Source organism: Acanthisitta chloris, unplaced genomic scaffold (genome assembly GCF_000695815.1).
Source record: "Acanthisitta chloris isolate BGI_N310 unplaced genomic scaffold, ASM69581v1 scaffold6853, whole genome shotgun sequence".
In the NCBI taxonomy this organism is placed as follows: domain Eukaryota; kingdom Metazoa; phylum Chordata; class Aves; order Passeriformes; family Acanthisittidae; genus Acanthisitta; species Acanthisitta chloris.
Window position 1 is genome coordinate 98,246 of NW_008663181.1, and position 20,705 is coordinate 118,950.

Sequence of the window (20,705 nt, forward strand, 5' to 3'; positions counted from 1 at the left end):
TTTCTAATAATCTGTCTTTTAATGATATTGCTGACTCCAATGCAAATTTTTAGTTTCAAGCTCTGTCCTTAATTATGACAAATGTAATGGAGAAAGGCTGGTGTGACATCACAATAAGGCACACTTTTAAAAAAAATCTAAAAGCTAAAGAGAAGGAAGTTAGGAAAAAACCTGAGGAATGGGAACAGAAAATGTATTCAATTCATAGGCTCTGTCTTTTAATGATATTGCTGACTCCAATGCAAATTTTTAGTTTCAAGCTCTGTCCTTAATTATGACAAATGTAATGGAGAAAGGCTGGTGTGACATCACAATAAGGCACACTTTTAAAAAAAATCTAAAAGCTAAAGAGAAGGAAGTTAGGAAAAAACCTGAGGAATGGGAACAGAAAATGTATTCAATTCATAGGCTACTGCTAGTTAAGAAAATCAAAAAAGAAATAGAGATAAATCTTACACTGTTGTATAATCCTGTTCCAACCTTAATTTAGTGATGCATACAAGCTTGGAATTGATAGTGCTCTTTTACTATTCTTCAGATAAATTAATTTCTTTTTAGAGTAAAGTTAGAACCTGAAAGAAGTAAAATAAGCAGTTGTTTGATTTTTTCTGCTTTTCCTTAGTATAGTTTATTAAATACATAACACTGTCTTCTAGTGTCTTAAAATACAAAGTACTTTCTAGTGTGAGCTTTGCCAGCGCAGACCACAAATGCTAATTTAAAAATACTTTGTCCAAAGCTTGAAAGTGATGCCTCTTTCGATAAACTTATGCTTAAAATTCCCCATGCAGGTATATTATCTACAATTACTTTGGCCCACAAGATCCATCCCTGAATATACCTTTAAAGTAGCTTTTATCTTGTATTCCCTTCTAGCTGGCATCTTCTTCATTTAAATCTGTCTACTCATGGTTGCTCTTTTTCTGCCCCTTCTTATAGTTTTGTGAGCTAGCCAGAGTGCTTAATTCAGAAAAATTTTGTGAGCACAAGAATAACTTCTCCCTTCATGCAGGTACACAAAAGGCAGGATAGGTAACACTATGTTTCACGTCGACCTCTTTCTGAATCCAATGTCGTGAGGAGGATCTCTAGCTAAAAGCAGGAGTAGGAGAGAAAGTGTTAAGAGGCCTTCAGGAACAGAGCCTTAGAGGTAAATAATGTTATACTGAATGTTTATCCTTAGACAAAATGTTTTAAAATGGAGGTACTTTCCAGAATTTTTCTAATAAGAAACACCTGTTGAATAATTTTTATATGTTTTACAGGTAAAGTTGAATAACACATCTGCTATATATCCTTATCCATTCTGTTGGGTCCTGTATCCTAAGCCACATAAAATAAGTTTTGTCGTGATGTTTTATTAGGGGCTGTCTGGAAGGAGGAGATAGGCCATTGGTTGAATGCTTGGTTGTGTTTTTAAATTGTGTTAAACACATCAAAAATTTCATAAATATCAAGCAGCTGGCTTTATTTTTTGGTGTTTTTTCTCTTCTTTCTGTCGAGTAAAAATAGTAATTAGTACAACAGGTTATCAGGGAACAAGTAAAAGAGAGAGCATCCTGATAAAAAGTCATAGTTAATTTAGGATTTCTTGGGAAGGGGAGTTTATATCATGGTCTGACCTCCACAGGGAGTTTTTGATGCTCTCTGTTTTCTTCTTTTCCTTTCTGAAATTATAATTCTAACATAGCATGGACATTCCCATATACAGATATATATCTAAAAAAAAATCTACTGACTTCTAAATACAGTCACTGGGTTATCCCAGTTGACCTGTTTTACCAGTATAGAAGCGTTTTTCAGATTTCTGTGTTGCTGTCAGAACAGCAGCAAAGGCAGGCAGGCTTGATTTTTAAGAGCAATAGAAATTGGGAATTCCTGTATGCTCTCATGTCAGCTTTTCTATCGCCATATCTACCAATCTCATTTTTTCACTTAATAGTTTTCAGAATAGTATTTAGTTACACTAAATCTTGTTCTGTATTAGGATGTATACTCAGCTGACTAGCCACATGCACCATAGGTCTATGGTACAACCCATAGCACACAAAAAGAAAAATTTATGTGTGTATCATATGCACCTCACATCTTTGACATAGGCAAGAGGCCTTGCGGTTCCTGAATTTCCCATCCATGTCCATATGCAAGTCTGCCTGCACAAGTACAAGTACATCCAGGAAATACAAACATGAGGTCTGAACTCTGGCTACAGGAATAATTAACTCAGCCTATTCCAGACAGTCCTTTTTCCAAGCAGCAATTCAGAAAGATGCAATCTGTATTGGTAGGTCTGATACTGGCAGCCGGCTACTGTTAGCAATCAGCTTTTCTGTGGCCCTCTCCAAGATAGAAAGTACACCAGGTAAAGATAAAATACAACTTTCAAGGCATTGCTAAGGCTGACTATCATGTTCCTGTTTCACAGATTTATGTCTATCATAAATTTTTATCAGGAAAAAAAATCCAGTGGACTCTAACAAGTTACCTGGAATTTATTCTCTTCTTAGTTCCATAAACTTCGCAAACCACTTAAGCTTCAGTCTCCTATTTATAATGGCACTTAAATTCCTTAAAAGAATTATTTTCTGGGAAATCACTGTATATCATTTATTACTGTACATAATGTGTGTGCTATAAGTAGAATGTTTGACAAGAAAACTCATATTTCTAAATGCTTTGAGACTGATGTAGGGGTTTATTTTTTGCAGGTTAATTTGGTGACATTTTAATTGAATTTGGTATATAATTTATATGTACCATTTCAGTAGCATACACTGTTTATAGTGTATCTATGGACCGCTGGAGCTATTTCCATAATGCAGCATTCTTGTATGATGGCTGAGCTCAGCACCTGCTCTAACTTTCCTGCTATATAATTTTTATTGTTTTTGTTTTGCTCCTCAGGATTTGATACCAGCATTTTGCCAATTTGCAAAGATTCCCTTGGCTGGATGTTTAATAGGCTTGATACAAACTATGACCTGTTGTTGGACCAGTCAGAACTTGGAAGTATTTACCTTGACAAGAATGAGCCGTGCACCAGGGCGTTCTTCAATTCTTGTGACACATACAAGGACAGTTTGATATCTAACAATGAGTGGTGCTACTGCTTCCAAAGACAGCAAGGTAAAAGATGAGAACAACCTGCATATGTATATGAGTGTTTTTGTTGTGCTTTATCTTTTTTCAACATATTAAGAAGATTACAGTGAAGTACAAACTCTTAGGTGCTGTTCAATGAGTTTGTGTTATGGTTTTTTACCTATTATGAATACCTAAAATGAAGTAAAAAAGAAACAAAAAAACAAAACCTCAGCCTAAATAGTGCAAAACAGGAACTAATACTTACACAGCTATATTGTTTCTCGTGCCAACATCCAGTAAGTGTGTAGAGTTTATTATAAAATAAACTTTTTTATTGCTAATGCAGAGTATCTTAATGTTCTGTGAGCCTAATAAAATAGCTGAATGAACATTACAGATAACCTTATTTCCATTCATTTGGACCTAAAACTGGTTGATTTTTATTGCCTAGTTGAATCTCTTGTAAATGTCCTGATGTGATTTGGTTAAACAAATGAGCACAATCTATCAGCATTATTTTCCTGAGGAGTACATAACGATTTTGGACCTAGGAGAGATATCACATGAATTACATAATTAAACTAGTTGTAATGTATCAAATAATTTACTCATTAAATATTGGCTGAAACTGGACAGAATTGCCCCTGCATTTATCTTACTAACATGAGGGGTTTTTTCTAAAGGATAAACAGCAATCAGGGATCAAATTTCTACTGCCAGTAGAGGAGATAAAACTGATTTGGTGGAAAGTTTGCAAAATCAATTCTGCCTTTTTGAAAATTTAATATAATTTTTTAAATCTTACTTGTGCCCTGAAAACTCTCCTGGTAAATTCCCATTAGCACGCAGCATCTATGGTTATGCCACTTGAAGCGAATATAGAGAGGTGGCCAGAGCAGATAGATATGAGACGAGAAAGGCCTAGGGCAACATAGAATTGAATCTGACCAAGGACATCAAGGATAACAAAAAAGGCTTTTTAAAATATATAAATACCAAAAGAAAAACAAAGTATAATGTGGGCCCGCTAGTTAATGGAGAGGGGACCCTGATCACAGAGGATACAGAGAAGGCAGAGTGATTGAATGCCTTCTTTGCATCAGACTGCACGGATAAGATCAGCCCCCAGGGACCACAAAGTTGATAAAAGGACTGGAGCATCTCCCCTATGAAGACAGGCTGAGATGAGAAACGTTTTTTCTCTTCCCTACCACAACAGACCTCCAGCCTGGACCTCTTCCCTTCGCTGTGCACTGTCCCCAAAGCTCTGCTGCCAAACTGCCAACCTGTTCCCTTACCAGGCCCTTTATCCAAAGTCATGTGGGATGCATCTCCCAGTGTCTGCATGCTTCAGCCTTTGGTGAGACCCGGTCCCAGGGTGCCCAGGGAGGCTGTGGCTGCCCCAACCCTGGCAGTGTTCACAGCCAGGTTGGATGAGCCTTGAGCAACCTGCTTTGGTGGGAGGTGTCCCTGCCCAGGACAGGGGGTTGTGACTAAATGATCTATAAGGTCCATTCCAAGCCCTAAAAATTCTATGATTCTTTGATCACTGACACAAGAGACCAGGGTGAATGAACGTGGGGAAAAAGACTCCCTTGCTCAAAGAGGATTGGGTCGGAGAACACTTAATTAAACTGGGCATCCACAAGTCCATGGGTCCCAATGGGATGCATCCATGAGTGCTGAGAGAGCTGACAGACGTGATAGCCAGGCTGCTCACAATCATCTGTCAAAAGTCACGGAGATCAGGAGAGGTGCCTGAAGACTGGAAGACAGCAAATGTTACGCTAATCTTCCAAAAGGGCAAGAAGGAGAATCCAGGGAACTACCATCCAGTCTGCCTCACCTCAGTCCCCAGAAAGGTAATGAAACACCTCATTCTGGAGGCCATATCTGCCCACATGGAAGACAAGAAGGTGATCAGGAGTAGTCAGCATGGGTTTACTAAAGGTAAGTTGTGTTTGACCAACCAGATTTCCATCAGCGATGAAACAACTGCCTGGATGGATGAAGGAAGAACAGTGGACATTGTCTACCTTCACTTCAGCAAGGCTTTCAACACTGTGTCCCATAGCATCCTCATTGGCAAACTTAAGAAATGTGGGTTGGAGGAGCACACAGTGAGGTGGATTGAGAGCTGGCTGAGCAACAAATCACAGAGAGTTATGATCAGTGGCACAGTTGGAGGCCTGATCACTAGTGGTGTCTCCCAGGGATCCATACTGGGCCCAGTTGTGTTCAGGTTATTCATCAGTGACTTTGGGTGAGGGGACAGAGTGCCTTCTCAGCAAGTTTGCTGATGATACAAAACTGGGAGGAGTGTCTGATACCTCAGAAGGCTGTGCTGCCCTTCAGACAGACCTTGGCAGGCTGGAGAGATGGGCAGAGCAGAACCAACTGAAATTCAACGAGGTCAAGTGCAGGGTCCTACACCTGGGGAAGAATAGCCCCAAGCACCAGTACAGGTTGGGCACTGATCTGCTGGAGAGCAGCTCTGCAGAGAAGGACCTGTGGGTCCTGGTGGACAACAAGCTGTCCATGAGTCAGCAGAGTATCCTTGCATCTCAGAAGGTCAGTGGAATCATGGGATGCATTAAGAAGAGTATTGCCATCAGATCAAGGGAGGTGATCCTGCCTCTCTACTCAGCCCTTGTGCTGCTACACCTGGAGTATTGTGTCCAGTTCTAGAATCCTCAGTACAAGAGGGCCATGGATCTCCTGGAGCAGGTCCAAGCAGAGAGCAATGAAGATGATGAAGGGACTAGAGCACCTCACTTAGGAGGAAAGGCTGAGGGAGTTGGGCCTGTTCAGTCTCAAGAAGAGACAACTGAGAGGGACCTAATTAATGTATTCAAGTACATGAATGGGAAGTGCCAAGATGATGGAGCCAGGCTCTTCTCAGTGGTAGAAACGAATAAAACAAGAGGTAACAGGCAAAAACTGATGCACAGGAAGGTCCACCTGAATACGAGGAAGAACTTCTTTACTGTGCGAGTCACTGAGCACTGAAACAGGTGCCCAGAGAGGCTGGGGATTCTCCCTCACTAGAGGTAGGTGGAAAGGAGTTAGTCCCAGTTGTCTGTTCCCCTTCAGGACACACATGGGACAGAGTGAGAGGGGATTGAAAGCATCTGTGTGGCTCGGGGAAGGGTGAGGTGGGTCCATAGGGAGTTTTTGGGATTGGGTCCAAACTAACTGATTCTGTGATTCTCTTTGATTCTGATTTCTATGAAAATAAAGATTTTTGTCATGCCACATCTGCCAGAATAAAAATAATTCTGTACTTCTGTAGATAAATACTAAATAGCAGACTTCTTTTCTTTGGTAGCTTTCTAGTTAAAATTTAACATTTAAACTTTCAAAACACCTTGTTTGTTTTATAGTAGTACAATAAGTTTGGCTTTTATTTTTATAAGCGTGTGTGTACTACTTACAAAATTTGCATATTAAAAATAAGCCATCCCAGAAGTAAAGTAGTTCTTAAAATAAAGAACATTGCATGTTTTGTTCAGTTGTCTTTAAAAAGAAAAACCACCACAATAATTTCAGCTTGATATATAAACACCTTTGCTCTTTGGAGGACAGAATAATTCTTTTAAATTAACAGAGAAAGTACAACACATGACATGTAGCCTAGTATGATCCAAAGCTTTTCTACCAGTTTCATATAATGCATAACCAGGGCATTAAGAAAGCATTTTCACAGATTAGTTTCAAGTAATTTTGCATTCTGTTGCCTGTTTTGTCTGAAGTATTTGCTCAGTGTACTGCTAGAACCTGAGGATGGTATAGTAAAGACTGATTGAAATGCTACAGAATTTTTTTAATGGTACCCTGACTCATCCAGCTTTCAGTGACACTGATTCTCCACGTTGCTGAATCCAACATTATCAAGCTTCTTTTCCCCTTTTTTCACAAGTTTTCTCCCCTTCATAATACTGTTGAGATAAGGCACTGATTGCAAACAGATTAGATAGCCTTTGATATCGCAGCGTGTTTGAGCATATAGTAAAAGAGATGTGTCCTCAACATTGTAAATGAAGTGAAATCTCAATTTTGGCAGTCCTTACACATTAAACATGCACTTCATCCTTCTAAATTAACACTGTCATCAAAATCTGTATTCTCTTTCTTTTTTTTGGTGTAAGGAGAAAAAAGAATTTATAGTCTTCTTTTGTCATGACTTATTATTAGTTCTTGGGCAGCTGTCTGAGTCCTAACTCCCTAGTGTGTTAATGACCCACTGAATTCTCTGTCCATAATTTGTAGTGTTATGCTAATCCTTGGAATATTTGGTTCTGTTTTAGTTGGTTGAACCATCTAAATAAGGCCTTTAAGCCTTCACTATTAATAGCAAAGAGATGACAAAGTAGAGAAATTCAGGGGCTTCTTTCTGATGTTTATTAAAATAAGTTGGTATTAACAGAATGCTACAAGCTATGTAGAGTAGCTCTCTGTATTCATTGAACTTAGTAGTGCTTTCTGGCCAGATTAACAGTTTTACCATTGTTGATTAACAGTTCAAAAGTGAATACAAAATTTAGTCAACAATGTGCATCATACTGGGATAGCAATTCCATTGAGCTTTTTTAAAGTACATAGTATTTGTTTGAGTCATTATCTGAGAAGCCATCATGGTCATTCATCTTAGCTTCACAGTTCAAGACTGTCAGGAAGAGACAAGTACTTGCAGATCTTCTTCATACTTTCTTTCTGCTTGAGGTCTGTCATGTTGCATTACACTACACTAGAGCCATTACTGTACTTTAGTCACAACTTCTAGTTAATATAAACACCTTCTTATGAATGCTTAAGTCAGATCTTTCTTGCAGAGATGATAATCTTCCTCTAGTAGCTGTCCCACCTTGATTAATGCTTAAACAATTAGGTAAAGCTCAGTGATGCTTGTTGCATTTTTTTTCTTAGCCTTATTCTGCTTTAAATGTAGTTTCATATTTCTGAGATATATCCAAGACACTATTAATGCCTTTCTGCAGTATTTCAAAATCTGCATTTAGCCAGTGTTCTTTGCAAGTCTTCCTGTATGCTTTGGTTGCTATTGCCCTCCAGTTTCAGCAACAATTCACACAAGTCCTTCAATGCCCATCTTCACAACTTTTATTAGTTGTTTGACACTTTAGTGCTTACCTAAATGCTGAGACCTTTGCAATGTTGGCCTTTATATAGATTTATTTTTTCTGCCAGTAATTCATCATTATTGCACACTTGTTTCGTTATGTCACTGCTTCAGAGTAGGAGAGTACCCAATTGGCTGGCAATATTAATGCTTAGTACCTAAGTATTTCTTTGCTGCAGACATCTGCTTGGATCTGTTAGTCTAGCACTTCTCTAGATGTGTTTTCTTATAGTCTCTTGTGTCTGTCATGCTTGGAAGACATCTTCATGACTTTGAAAACATTTTATCTTACAGAAGAATGATCATTATCATGATTTGTATTTGTATTTGTCAGTCTTCACATTGCAAGGACTTCAAATATATTATAGATGGTTATAAAGGTAGGTGTAACATGCTTTTACCAAGATAAATGAGATCCCCTGAAAGACTTCTTGAAGAGTAGTATTGTTGCTTCAGATATCTGAAGTACAAGTAGTTGAATGAAATGGAGAATCTCTGAAAGCTGGAGGTTCACTGTGTGGGTAAGAGCTCCTTGAGACATGTCTGTTGAAAATCATAGGCATTCTTTGTCAAATCTACCAGTTTTACCCCAATTGCTCTGTTAATGTGCCTTTTTCGTAAATCAAAGCTTAATTGTGCTAGCCTTGCAGCATCTCTTGGTGCAACTGGGTATTGATGTCTCAAGGGTCAGTATTAATAACATGGGATACTCTGATGTGGATCAGTACTTCAAGCACTGAAGAACTGTGAATGGCTAATGTTACATGGTTCAAGAAGCACTCGTAACAAGACAGTGATATTATCAGAAAGACAAGTCCTGCCACATCAGTGGAAGTAGATTAAGGATGAAGATGATTAAGCTAGTCTTCAGATTATCAGAAAGACTGATGTCAGCTTAATTTCTATTTCAAAGGAAGCCACCACACTGACTTTTGTAAAGAAATTTTTTCTTCTTGACCTCAAGACTATGAGAAGGTGTCCAGTGACTCTGCTTTCTTTTATTGAAATAAGTTTAGAAATCTAAAAGAAAGCTTTTCAAACTTAGGAACTAACTGGAAAATAAAGAAGGAAGCATTTTGATTTGGGAAGAGAGGAAAAAGGATATGCTGTGGGCCAAAAGAAAGTGGTTGAACATCTAGCCTACCATTCTCTTTGACAGTTTTAAGCACCAGAGTGATTTAGTATTATTAAGAGTTTTTGCTGCTTTTATCCTGAGAAGCAAAGCTTAAGTGTGACTCTTGAAGACCTAGCTTCTGAGAAGAAGAGAGTTTTGGGTAAGTAACTTTCTCATGTTGCCTTGTTACCTCTTGGTTAGTGATATTCCTTTCTGTGATCATGCCACCAAATATTTATAGCTATAAGTGATTTTCTTTTTCTTCAGGAATTGCCCATCATTTTTAAATTTCCACGTTGCTGCTCATGTGTGCAGATCTGCATTTCTAATTTAATATTTTTTTTCCATTGAACAAAATACATGCATTTTTTCTATTTGAGTAGTTCTTCTTCTTCAGCATATTTCCCATCCTTTTTGGAGGCTAGGAATAGAATAGAATAGAATAGAGAATAGAATAGAATAGAACAGAATAGAATAGAATAGAATAGAATAGAATAGGTGGTAAAGGTTCTGTAACAAATAGAATAGAATAGAATAGGTGGTAAAGGTTCTGTAACATAATCTAACCATTAACCTAGCACTGCCATATCCATCGCAATCCTAAATCCTTCTAGCCTGTGATATTTGTGTGATCGATTTCTATCATTTATTAGATTAATGATTAATGGGAAATACCTTTGGTTTCAGAAATAATTCATCCTCAGAATGTGTTCAATTAAGACTTTAAATATCAGGAAAGACAGAAACCTTGGTTTCCAAAGGTAATGAACATCTCTGATGAATAGTGAGCATGATCATCAACAAAGCATTACTTACAACAACAAAAAACAAAACTAAACAGAAAACTTTATGTAGCCTCAGCAAATACTCAAAGACTAAATTCTTAAAACTTAAAACCTACCCAATGATGTAAAATCCCCGTGGCTTTTCAAGAGCACACCCAGAAAGTTGCTTGGTTGTCTGGAAACACAACTCCCAAAAATTTGTTCTGGCACTAAAACTCCTGTGAACAGTATTTTAAAAGTAGAGCCCACTTTTAAGGCCTTCACTCTAAAAAGAATCCTAGATTTAGTGATAAAAACCTGGCTCACCAGACTTGAGGCCACTGAAAATGTTTGTAAGTTTCTTTAAATGTATTGGATATGTAAATGGTATTTCAAATATAAAGCCAAGAGAAATTTCCAGCTTGCTGTCAGTAAGGGGTTATTAATGTCTTCGAGTTTATATTTACTCTGTTAGATAAGAGCTCCTGATTAATATCAGAGGACTATTGGTATATCTAGGCTATGCGAGCCAAGAGACTCTGTGTTTACCAGAAATATGTTTTTGATCCCCAGTTCATCTAGGCATTTGTCACCAGAATGCCCTACACATTGACTGGGTTCTGGTCTTACGTGTGTGCTTCGTCAGTAATCTAGGCCATTCTTACTCGTCTTTAATTTAGCTCAGAAGGCTTTTTTTCTGTTGGCATGGAAAAAAAAGGAGCCTTGAGTTAATTACATGGCAGAGATGTATTATAAATAATCAGAGTCTTCTAAAATGGAAAATGCATTTAATACTCTTTGAATGTAAGTTTTTTTCTGGGAACAGTATAAGCTAAAGATACATGTGAGTAAACTCAGTAATACTACTGCTGATTCAGGATGAGAAATGCCGTTGTGCTAATGGTCTAATGTAGTGTGCAATGTCAGTGTTCAGAGATTAATTAGTACTTTGCTGTCTTTGATTCTTTCACTTACTCAACAGTAATGTATACACATTCACATCTTACTTTCTTCCCATTCATGGGGCATTCTGTGACTTCCTTTTATGAACAATAGAAAATTAAATTATTCAGAACCGGAGTAAGCCATAAGTGAAGAATGGAAAACTGAATTTTAATACCTTTTCTGCCTCTTAGAGCCATCTAAAGTTTGTCCACCGTTTTTAAGTTAGTTTTCTGAACATGGGGCTTTATACGCATGAGATTCAGTCTTAGATTGTTGCTATAGAATCACAATCTTGCAGACTTCAGTGAAGAAAAATCTTATTTTCTTAGTGTAGAATGTGAAATACAGAACTTGAACATGGCTTCTAACAAGGACAAATAGGAAGAAATTAAAGGAGTCATCCTGTTTCTAACCAATACATGAGCAAAGCTTAACAGTTGCACTCTGATTTTGTAGTCTGATAAAGTAGGGTATGATAGAGTTACTATTTTGCCTAACATTCCTCAGTCCTCCAGACTAGTGACTAGCTCACTTAGAGCTGAGTTACCTGGGAGTGGCCTTCTGCACAAATGCATGGTGGTGCTCAGATTCATAATTCTGGAACTGTAGCAAGGTGCAATTCTTTTATTTCAGGTGCATGTGTTTCTTAAGATCAGTAGTTAGCATGACCTTAGAATGTAGTAAACTCTGAAAACTCAGTAATATGCTTTCTGTCCTAGATATAGTGTAATCTGTTTAACTTTTTTTATGTCATTTTAGATCCACCTTGCCAGACAGAGCTCAGCAACATTCAGAAGCAGCAAGGAGGGAAGAAGCTCCTAGGTGAGCCATAGATCATTCTTTTGAAGGTTTTATTGCTTACATAAATAACCCTAGTGAAACAGCAACATAAAATCAATATTAATCCAATGAAGATAGACCGCAGTAAATTTTAGCAACAAAATTTATGAATTTTTTGAAAGCTATTAAACTTAGTTTTATTACCTTACCTACCAAAATATCTTACATCTGTTTTATTACCCTGACAGAATGTACTTTTTTACATTTATAGAGGGGACAGTCTAAGACACTCCTAAATTAGTATCTCTGGCTGATCCTTCAACTGTAATATTCTTTATGTAATTGAAATCTTTGTTGTGAATCAGTTTATACTGTATCAGTATTACTGAAGTGTAAAATCTTCATTTTACTATTAACCACTGTGTAAAAGCTGCAATAAAAGGCTTGGCCCAAAGCAGTCAAAACTATGTATCTGCTAAGTCTGGTTTCTTACAAGAGCTATGCATTTCAAAATGCTTTCATGTGAGTGTTTTCATCACTGTGGTTAGTCTGCATTTTATGTTTCTTTCAAAAAGTCTCCATTTGGTCCAAATGAAAGACAGTGGATTATTCAGCCTTAAGCAAGTCACTGCCTCACAAAATAAGTCCCTCTTGTACACATAGATGCAAACTTGTAACATTCATTTTTTACAGTTGGTGGTGGTGTGTTACACTGCATTTATCTTCTGTGGTAGAATAATGGAATATTAGTATGTAACTAAGTGGTTTGTAAAATACATGTTAAATACAAATCACTCCTTGTGGCAGATAGTTAATCCAGGAAGCCTGGATTATTCAGACTATTCAGACTTGTTTGTATTCCACAGGTGATAAAACTTCCCATTCAGGAGTGGGTGCTAGAGTCTTTTTAAGTCTTTTCCCCAGAATACAGTGAGGTTGTTGACTGAGATGTTCAGGAAGTAAGGAATACAGATCACAGGATCAACGGAAAACTTCAGGGAAGATTGGTCACTTTATTTCTTGAAATCAGTCCAAGATTTATGTATTTTCCCTCCCACATTTGAGACAGTCACTTTCTGTTAACTGAATTTAGCAATAGTAAACCAGTCAGTGTAGAGTCTGGAATGATGAAACAGCAAAAGATGGTTACTTTCTGCATAATTGTTACATTGGCTAAGAGGATGATTTTGATATACTTATTCAACATATATATATTGCAGGGCAGTACATCCCCTTCTGTGATGAAGATGGGTATTACAAACCAAGTCAGTGCCACGGAAGCATAGGGCAGTGCTGGTGTGTTGACAGATACGGTAATGAGGTAACAGGATCCAGAACAAATGGTGCAGCAGAATGTGGTAAGTTAAGAACCTTTTGTGGCTCTTGGTTTAGAGGTGTTATTCCCTTTGATTGACAGCCAGCTTAAATTTCTTCAGTAAGAACAGTTGTGGGACACAACTACATGAATTTTGAAACAAAAAATAGTTTGTTATTGTTATTGCTTCCTTATTTTTTGGAACTCCTGGCACTGTGTCAGCTGTTAATAGACCCCTTATATGTGCTTGGCATAGTGTATATAAACCCAGGAAAAATTAATTTTTTAGAGCAGCATTTGATAAGCCTCAGAATGTTTGATGAAATTCCTTTGGGTAATCAGCATGCTAGTGAATTCAATTTTTTCAGTATGTATTTGAGGGAATTGCCAAAAGTTTCTAGCACACTAAATCTTCCCTTATTTTTCCCTTCCCTACAGCACTGTGCAACTTCTACCAAGAATTCCCATGTCACCTTTATTTGATGTCCCAGATATAAAAAATGAAAAAAAAGTATTTTCCTTTAAAAAAAAAAAGTCATATATGACTCCTTTTCACTTCTCCTACAAAAGTACATAGCCTGAAGCAGGAATTAAATTTAACACAGTATTTGACATTAGCTCAGGCCTATTTTCCATCTGATCCAGGATCCTTTCTAGATAAATGGACAGTTTGATATAGTTCAAGAACTGAACATTAGTGAGTGCATATTATCAGTAGCCCTTACTGTCATCTGTAAGTTGGACTTAAATATTTTTCAGTTATTCTTAGCACTCATTATAGTTCTACAAATCCATAAAATTTTTCTCTTTTTGTTAACACTGAGAAATTTGTTCACTACTGAAGAGGATTTCTTTTAGCACAAAGAATCTTCATATTATTTATATTTTAATTTTATGTCACACTGTGTAGTTGTCCTGAAGATAAATATTCTGGTATGCCTTTTATATTTTTATGTATATTATACTATAAATATGTAATGTATCTTGTGAGTCTTTTCTATAACTATAATACCTTTTTAGCTATCGACTTAGAGACTTCAGGTGATTTTGCCTCTGGTGATTTCCATGAATGGACAGATGATGAAGATGATGAAGATGAAATAATGAATGATGAAGATGAAATTGAAGATGACGATGAAGATGAAGGTGATGATGACATTGATGATGATGATGACGACCATGATGGATATATTTGATGATATTAGGGGGTCCATGTATTGTACCTTTCTAAATTTCACAAGATGACATTTCATAAAATCCCTTTGCTCTCCAAGATCAAAAGGATTCTAACAAACATGTATATTTTGTATGATTATTTCAAAGATTGCAGCTGGAGTCATAGACTTTTTTCTTTAAATAAGAATAATTATATTATGTGCTTTTGAGTTTTCAAATGCCTTTGCGCTGAAGAAAACACATTGGAAGTCTAGCCTGAAGAAAAAACTGTTATGTGCTACTGAAAATATAAATGTGTAAAACACACTATAAGGACAAGCAGTCTCTTTAAAACTCTGCTGAAAAGATATTTGCCCTTTCATGTAACTGTGCATGTCCTCTTCAGAACACCTACTGTAACTTAACTTCAGTTCTGTCAATGTTTTAGACCCTGCAGTCCCTGCAAATTGTCATTTAATAAATCAGAAATGTATTGCAGTAGAAAAACATTGGTGCACAGGTAGCATCTCACCAGCCTTTAATTAACCAAAGGTATGGAGAAAATTTATCAGGAGGGAAAAGACCTCCTTTGAGTTCATATTTGTAGTTACGTTTTCATTAGGAAATGTCTGGATCATTGAAAGGATTTTTCAAAAGCAGTAGCATGGACAAGCACCAATTCTGTGATTCTAAAGTTTTCTTGTCCTTCCTTATTTTTTCTTCTTTTATGTCAAGGTCATACATGCTTTATCATTTTTTACTCAAACATTGATTCACCCTTTGTTGTTTCTCTCTATTGCTCTCTAATCAGATTAACATAAAATATTTACATGGGGAAAAAGATTTGCTTAAAATCGTATTACCTTTATACATGACTGTATTTCAGAGTATTGTCACTTGCCCTGAGGTAGTCTTTAATAAATGTACAATGGCATTTTTTATTCTCTTGATTCAGGAAATAGTTTTGCATCTTTATCTTATTTCATGTTGTTTTCTGTTACTAGTGCAGAAACTTAGAGAACGTATTGTAAAGGTGCCTTGCAAAATAGAAATAGAGGGGTTTTAGCATGCATACCAGTATAGGATGTTAGGCAATAGCTAAGCACACCCAATTACCAAATTAATACCAGTATAGGTACTGCTGCTGGAATGAAGAAAATGGATTATTTTAATTTTTTTCCTATTATTATGTAATTACCATGTGGACTAGATTAGAGTAGAGTAGAGTAGCACTTAAGATTTGACTGTAGAGAAAATTACTTTAATCACTGTATTTATGTTAGCATGTTAATTAATTGTGTAGACATTTTTGGACTCCACCATCTTCATTCATATCCTACCTATTACTTTCTGCCCACAATAAAATTGACATGACCCATATAAAGTGTTACTACAGGTTGTATAATTTCAAAAATGGATCACTCGTCTCCCATCATTCATTAAAAGGAAAATCAGTTTCTTATTTGAGTTAATTTCTACACATTAAATACTAAATCTAATGTTTATTCTATGTAATATTAAAAAGTATAATGCATTTTCTTTTTTACTGTTTCTGTATAGTTTTCAAAATAAAGACTCTTGTAACCAACCTTTGGCCAGTATAGCCCATCATTTTGACTTTTTGCATAGTCTGAAATTTTAAGTCAGGAAGAATCATGTTAAAGATACATTTTTACCTGTTAAAATATGTATTTATTTGAATAAAGCCATTTATTAACACTTTATTTCCATTAAAGAATATTTGACTAGGGCAAAACCCATAGGGAACTTTTATTTGTCTGTATTTTTCCTGATTTTTCTATAGCTTGTTATGTACTTTTATGACATTGTCTTCATTACATAGTAAATAGATATTTCTTTTCAATGTTTGTCATAATTTGTGAGGCATAGTTGTATTATTTTCCTAAATAAAAGTAGTTAAGAGTTGACCATTCTGATAGTGAGATTTTATCAAAGAACAGTTTCTTATAAAAGAAATTAACTGATATATAAATTGATTTTAAATAAAGATGCTAAAGAAAAAGTGTTGTCATTGTTGGCTGATACAGCAAAGTACTGTTGGGGGGGGTTTTTTTGATGTGACAAATGATCATTGGATGGCAAACTGAAAATGGATTTCATTAAAACTTATTGGCTGATACAGCAAAGTACTGTTGTGGGGGGTTTTTTGATGTGACAAATGATCATTGGATGGCAAACTGAAAATGGATTTCATTAAAACTTGTGATATTAAGGGAATTAAAGTATGGAAAGATAATTCATAATGTGTTTAGTGTAATGGGATTACAGTATGAAGAACTTTCTAAAAACAACTGTCATGCAGAAGAGCATGAAAGAACTTTATATTCTTTATTCCCTGAAAATTCCCCACTGAACTGGAAGAGGAGGGAATATGCATGGATTTTGGTCCCTGAGTATCAAAGCTACCTATCACAAATTCAGAAGGAAATCAAGATAGCTAAATTTACTAAAGAACAGTGACAATGGATATTTTGGATAATTTTGGATAAATTTTGTGGTCCAAAACTAAACCAGCAAAAACAAGTGCTGGAATTTCACTCATGAGGAAAAGCCAGAGAAAAGGTAGATAACTCTTCCTTTGAAAGAGTCCTTTTTTTTAAAAGGAATAGATAACTTGGTCTATGGATTAATACTGTTGTGTTATTTATCTTTCATGATACCAAATGCACTGGAAACTCCTTTACTGAAGCATTAAGAAGTGCAGGAAATCAGGAGCAGGTAGAACAACTAAAGGCAAAGGCTGATGATATAAAATCACTAAATAAATAAACCATTCAGCAGCTTTTTTCTTTTTTCCATAATATGCAAACATTTGGGCAGACACTCCATCCTCATGACTACAGTCATGCAGAAAGCAATAGGGAGGGGTTGACTGTTTTTATAGTGTTTCTGTCATTTGTTGTTTTTTTTCTTGATCTCATAGTTCTGCACATGTACTTAGAGATATGCAAAGCTAGTCATATAAATTTGGAGATTTTCAGATGTTAATTAATCCTTGTGCTCTTCTGAGAATATGTGGAATTATAATTCTCAGATTTATTGAAAAGTGAGGAATACCAAGTTCAATGCAATAAACTATTATATAGTCTTCGATGGCAACATTTCAGGTCAAGCCACAGATCTGTTTACTTTAAAATCAAATAAATTGGTGTCATTAGTTTGCTATTCCAAAAATTGGATTATTGTACAAGACTGAAGAAGATGGAGCATAATCATGGTAGGAAATTTTTTGTGCACATGGACAAGAACTGGATTTATTTAATTATTATTTTGAAAGTCCAGTGCCCAGGTGGAAGAATAAAAGTTTACCAGGAAGTGGAATAATTTTATGCTTCATAGGAAATTTAAAAAAAACTGTATTTGCATACTCTTCATTAGACCAGGGTACATATTTCTAATTATGAAAAGCTTTTTAAAATTGAATTTAAATAAAGCCATGGCAGCACAAATTTATTCAAAATACAGTAGTCCTTTTTGCTGTTTTTCCAGTAATCTAAACATATTAGTAGCAAATCATTCACAATTTCATTTCAGCTAGTGCTGTGGACTCTAAAGTAATTTGTCAACATGTTTCTGTTTGAAGAACGTGGAGAAGAATATAATGGATTGGAAGAATCTTTAACTTAACCAGTTACTGCTGGGTGAGTAATTAAAATATCAAGTTTTTTAAAATCCAGCCCCCTCCAAAGGCAAGTACAATAACGGACAAACTGAAGTAATAGAGTAACTCTTTGTCATGAGTAGATCTCTGCTAACACAGTGTTACTGTACTCATTGTACAGAATGGGTGTGGTTTACTAATTTGTTAATTCATCCAGTTAAATGGCAGTAGAAATTACACTTTAAATTATGGAACTGGAGTAAGAATGGGAATTAGAGTTATCTAGCCTAAAAGATGACCCTTCCACTTGAATTTTTTGTTGTGTTTCAGATGGTAATTGAACCAAATCCTGAAAAAGAGTTTTCTGCACAGTATGTGTCCTCTATAAGGTAAGTTTTGCAAGTTAAGTGTGTGTGTCTATTTTGTAAAAAAATTTCCATGCTAGAATATTAGTAATAATGCAGGGCATTTAACATCACTTCACCAACTTCCCACATGACTCCATGGAAAAATTTGATTAGAACTTCACACAGGTGTGTGCACAAAGCTCATGCTCATGCCTGTAACAATATTTACCAAAACAATTGAAATTTATCAGTTAAGATGAACAGAGAGATCACCTGTTCTCCCTCTGTGCCCCTGATATTCACAGCTGCTTTGTAAACTCTTGGAGCATTATGCAGTCTGCTAAATTGAAAAAAAATATACACTTAATTAAAACTCAGGCCATTATACTGCTCGTCATGCAAGTGCAGTTTTACAAGAGCAGGCTGTACCCAGCACAAAGCACGGAGGGTCTGCTCTACTGGTCTTTCTATTCATATCAGATACCCATTTTTAGGAAGACTCATAAATTCCTTTCCCTTTTTGTAGTTTATTTACTTCACAGACACATTTAATGACATGTTTTGGTGAGATCAATTTGTCTGCTGGACTTTGGTCTTTGTGAAGAAGAGATTGGATCTCTTCTATTTTAATGTAATACTTCTGATTGATTTCCATGTGCTTGAGGGGGCTGTAAGTCCCCAGCTGATCGAGTTTGGGGTGTTAGAATACAGTAATTGCTATCAAAACATTTTGTTGATTTTGTTTGAAAGCTAGCAAAGAGTACTGAGGTTTTCTCTTCTTTCAAAAACACCCAGCAAATCTACAGGAGTTGTCCAATTTCGCAACCATAATGCTATGATTCTTTTTCCTTATTTCTTAAGAATAATGCAGTTCTTTGAAAGGCTACTGTAATTCAGAATTGATTGGTTTTGAGCATTCTGCAAGACTTTATTTGGGGCTTGTTCACTTTTACTACACTTCTGTATATTTCATTGTGCTGTATTAGTGTTAAGGAACTGAAACATGCTTTAATTCAAAATCTGTTGGGTAAAGTTGTTTATTTGTTTTCTAGTGTAAGCATTAATTATTGAAGAAAACCAAACCTAGAGATGATTTTACAGATGGCACCAGTATAAATCTACACCCCAAAGTAAAAAATATAAAGACCATGCTTGGTTCATGGGAGGCATACGTTTTAAAATTTAAAATGGTTAAAACTGTGTTAGAATTCTTATTGCTCTAACATTTTTGGCAGCTACCTGAAAAATAGAGTTGTATCTATGGGGAACTTTATGTCTTTATTTTGTATTGAGAGTTTTCATGTTTGCTTAGTGTGATGAAGATTTGTGCAAAGCTCATGTCTCTGTGGCCAAATGGATGTCACAATGTGAGATGATGCACAATGTGAACTGATACTGTAAGAGCACGAGATGATGGTACCAGTCTGTTTCATCATGTGCAAGTGAACTTGCTTCCCTCAATTCCTTCATATGCTTGGAAATGTAGGCTAGTTTCCAAAGAAAGAAGGAAATTTAGGTTAGATATTAGGACAGTTTTTTTACTGTGAGGGTGGTGAGACACTGGAACAGGTTGCCCAGGGACATGGTGGCTGCCCCAACCCCGGTGGTGTTCAAATGCATGGTTTAGATAAGACTGATTATTCTTAATTTTGTAAGGAAAACCTACCAATAGTTTTAATTGATGCCTTGAAAATGTACATTAATATAATCTTTACTCATGGAAAGACAATTATTAGTTAAAAACCAAAGCAACCCAAACTAGTGATGCTTTCACTAAGATAAGTTGAAAGGAAAGAAAGGCAGGAAAAAGATTAGAATGTGAGTGTTAAGGCAGCATCTATGTATTTTAGTAACTGACTGGTCCTATCATTGAATAAGAAACAGGGAAGATTTTAAGTTCACTGCTCATGCTGCTGTTTCTCTTAATAATTTCACAACACATGGTTTTTTAGGCTGTGTAACCTTATATCATTCACACCAGAAACTACAAGTGGGTGCTGAGATGTGTTCAGTTCCCATTGTGGCATCGTGGCACAATGCATCTGTAAGAATTGCACCATTGACCAGCCCAGAAGCTGAGGACATGTTGCTGAGGACATGTTGCTGATACTATACATTAAATAGTTCCTCAGAAGTAGTTTAATAGCAGGTGTTTGTCCAGGTGTAATCTAGTACATCCATGAAAAATGTTTGCCTGACACAATCCAGGGAATTGTCCAGAGTTGTTGTTTATATAAGTGGTAATTTACTTAGCCTCAAATGTAGAAGTGGAATAATGCCATTGACTGTTTCATATCTTGTCCATTACGATAGCTTTTGTGTAGTAGAAATGGCATTATTTTATCTCTCTGCATACTAACTTTCATTTGAATCAGCAATCCTGGCAGAAGAACATTGCCATCTAAGTATATTTCCTGTACCAATTTTGTAAAGATGAAAGAA

The 20,705-nt window shown here is 36.1% G+C and overlaps 1 protein-coding gene across 2 annotated transcripts in view; it reads left to right on the plus strand.

The window, feature by feature from the left end:
- SPOCK3 (sparc/osteonectin, cwcv and kazal-like domains proteoglycan (testican) 3) overlaps positions 1-14,515 on the plus strand; it is a 102,106-nt gene extending 87,591 nt beyond the window's left edge. For both annotated transcript variants that reach the window (XM_009070899.1, XM_009070900.1), the window contains 4 exons: positions 2,905-3,126; positions 11,804-11,866; positions 13,045-13,182; positions 14,160-14,515. In XM_009070899.1, coding sequence (XP_009069147.1) covers positions 2,905-3,126; positions 11,804-11,866; positions 13,045-13,182; positions 14,160-14,335 — 599 coding nt within the window. In that variant the 3' untranslated portion in view covers positions 14,336-14,515. The remainder of the gene's footprint in view (positions 1-2,904; positions 3,127-11,803; positions 11,867-13,044; positions 13,183-14,159) is intronic.
- The last annotated feature ends 6,190 nt before the right edge of the window (positions 14,516-20,705 follow it).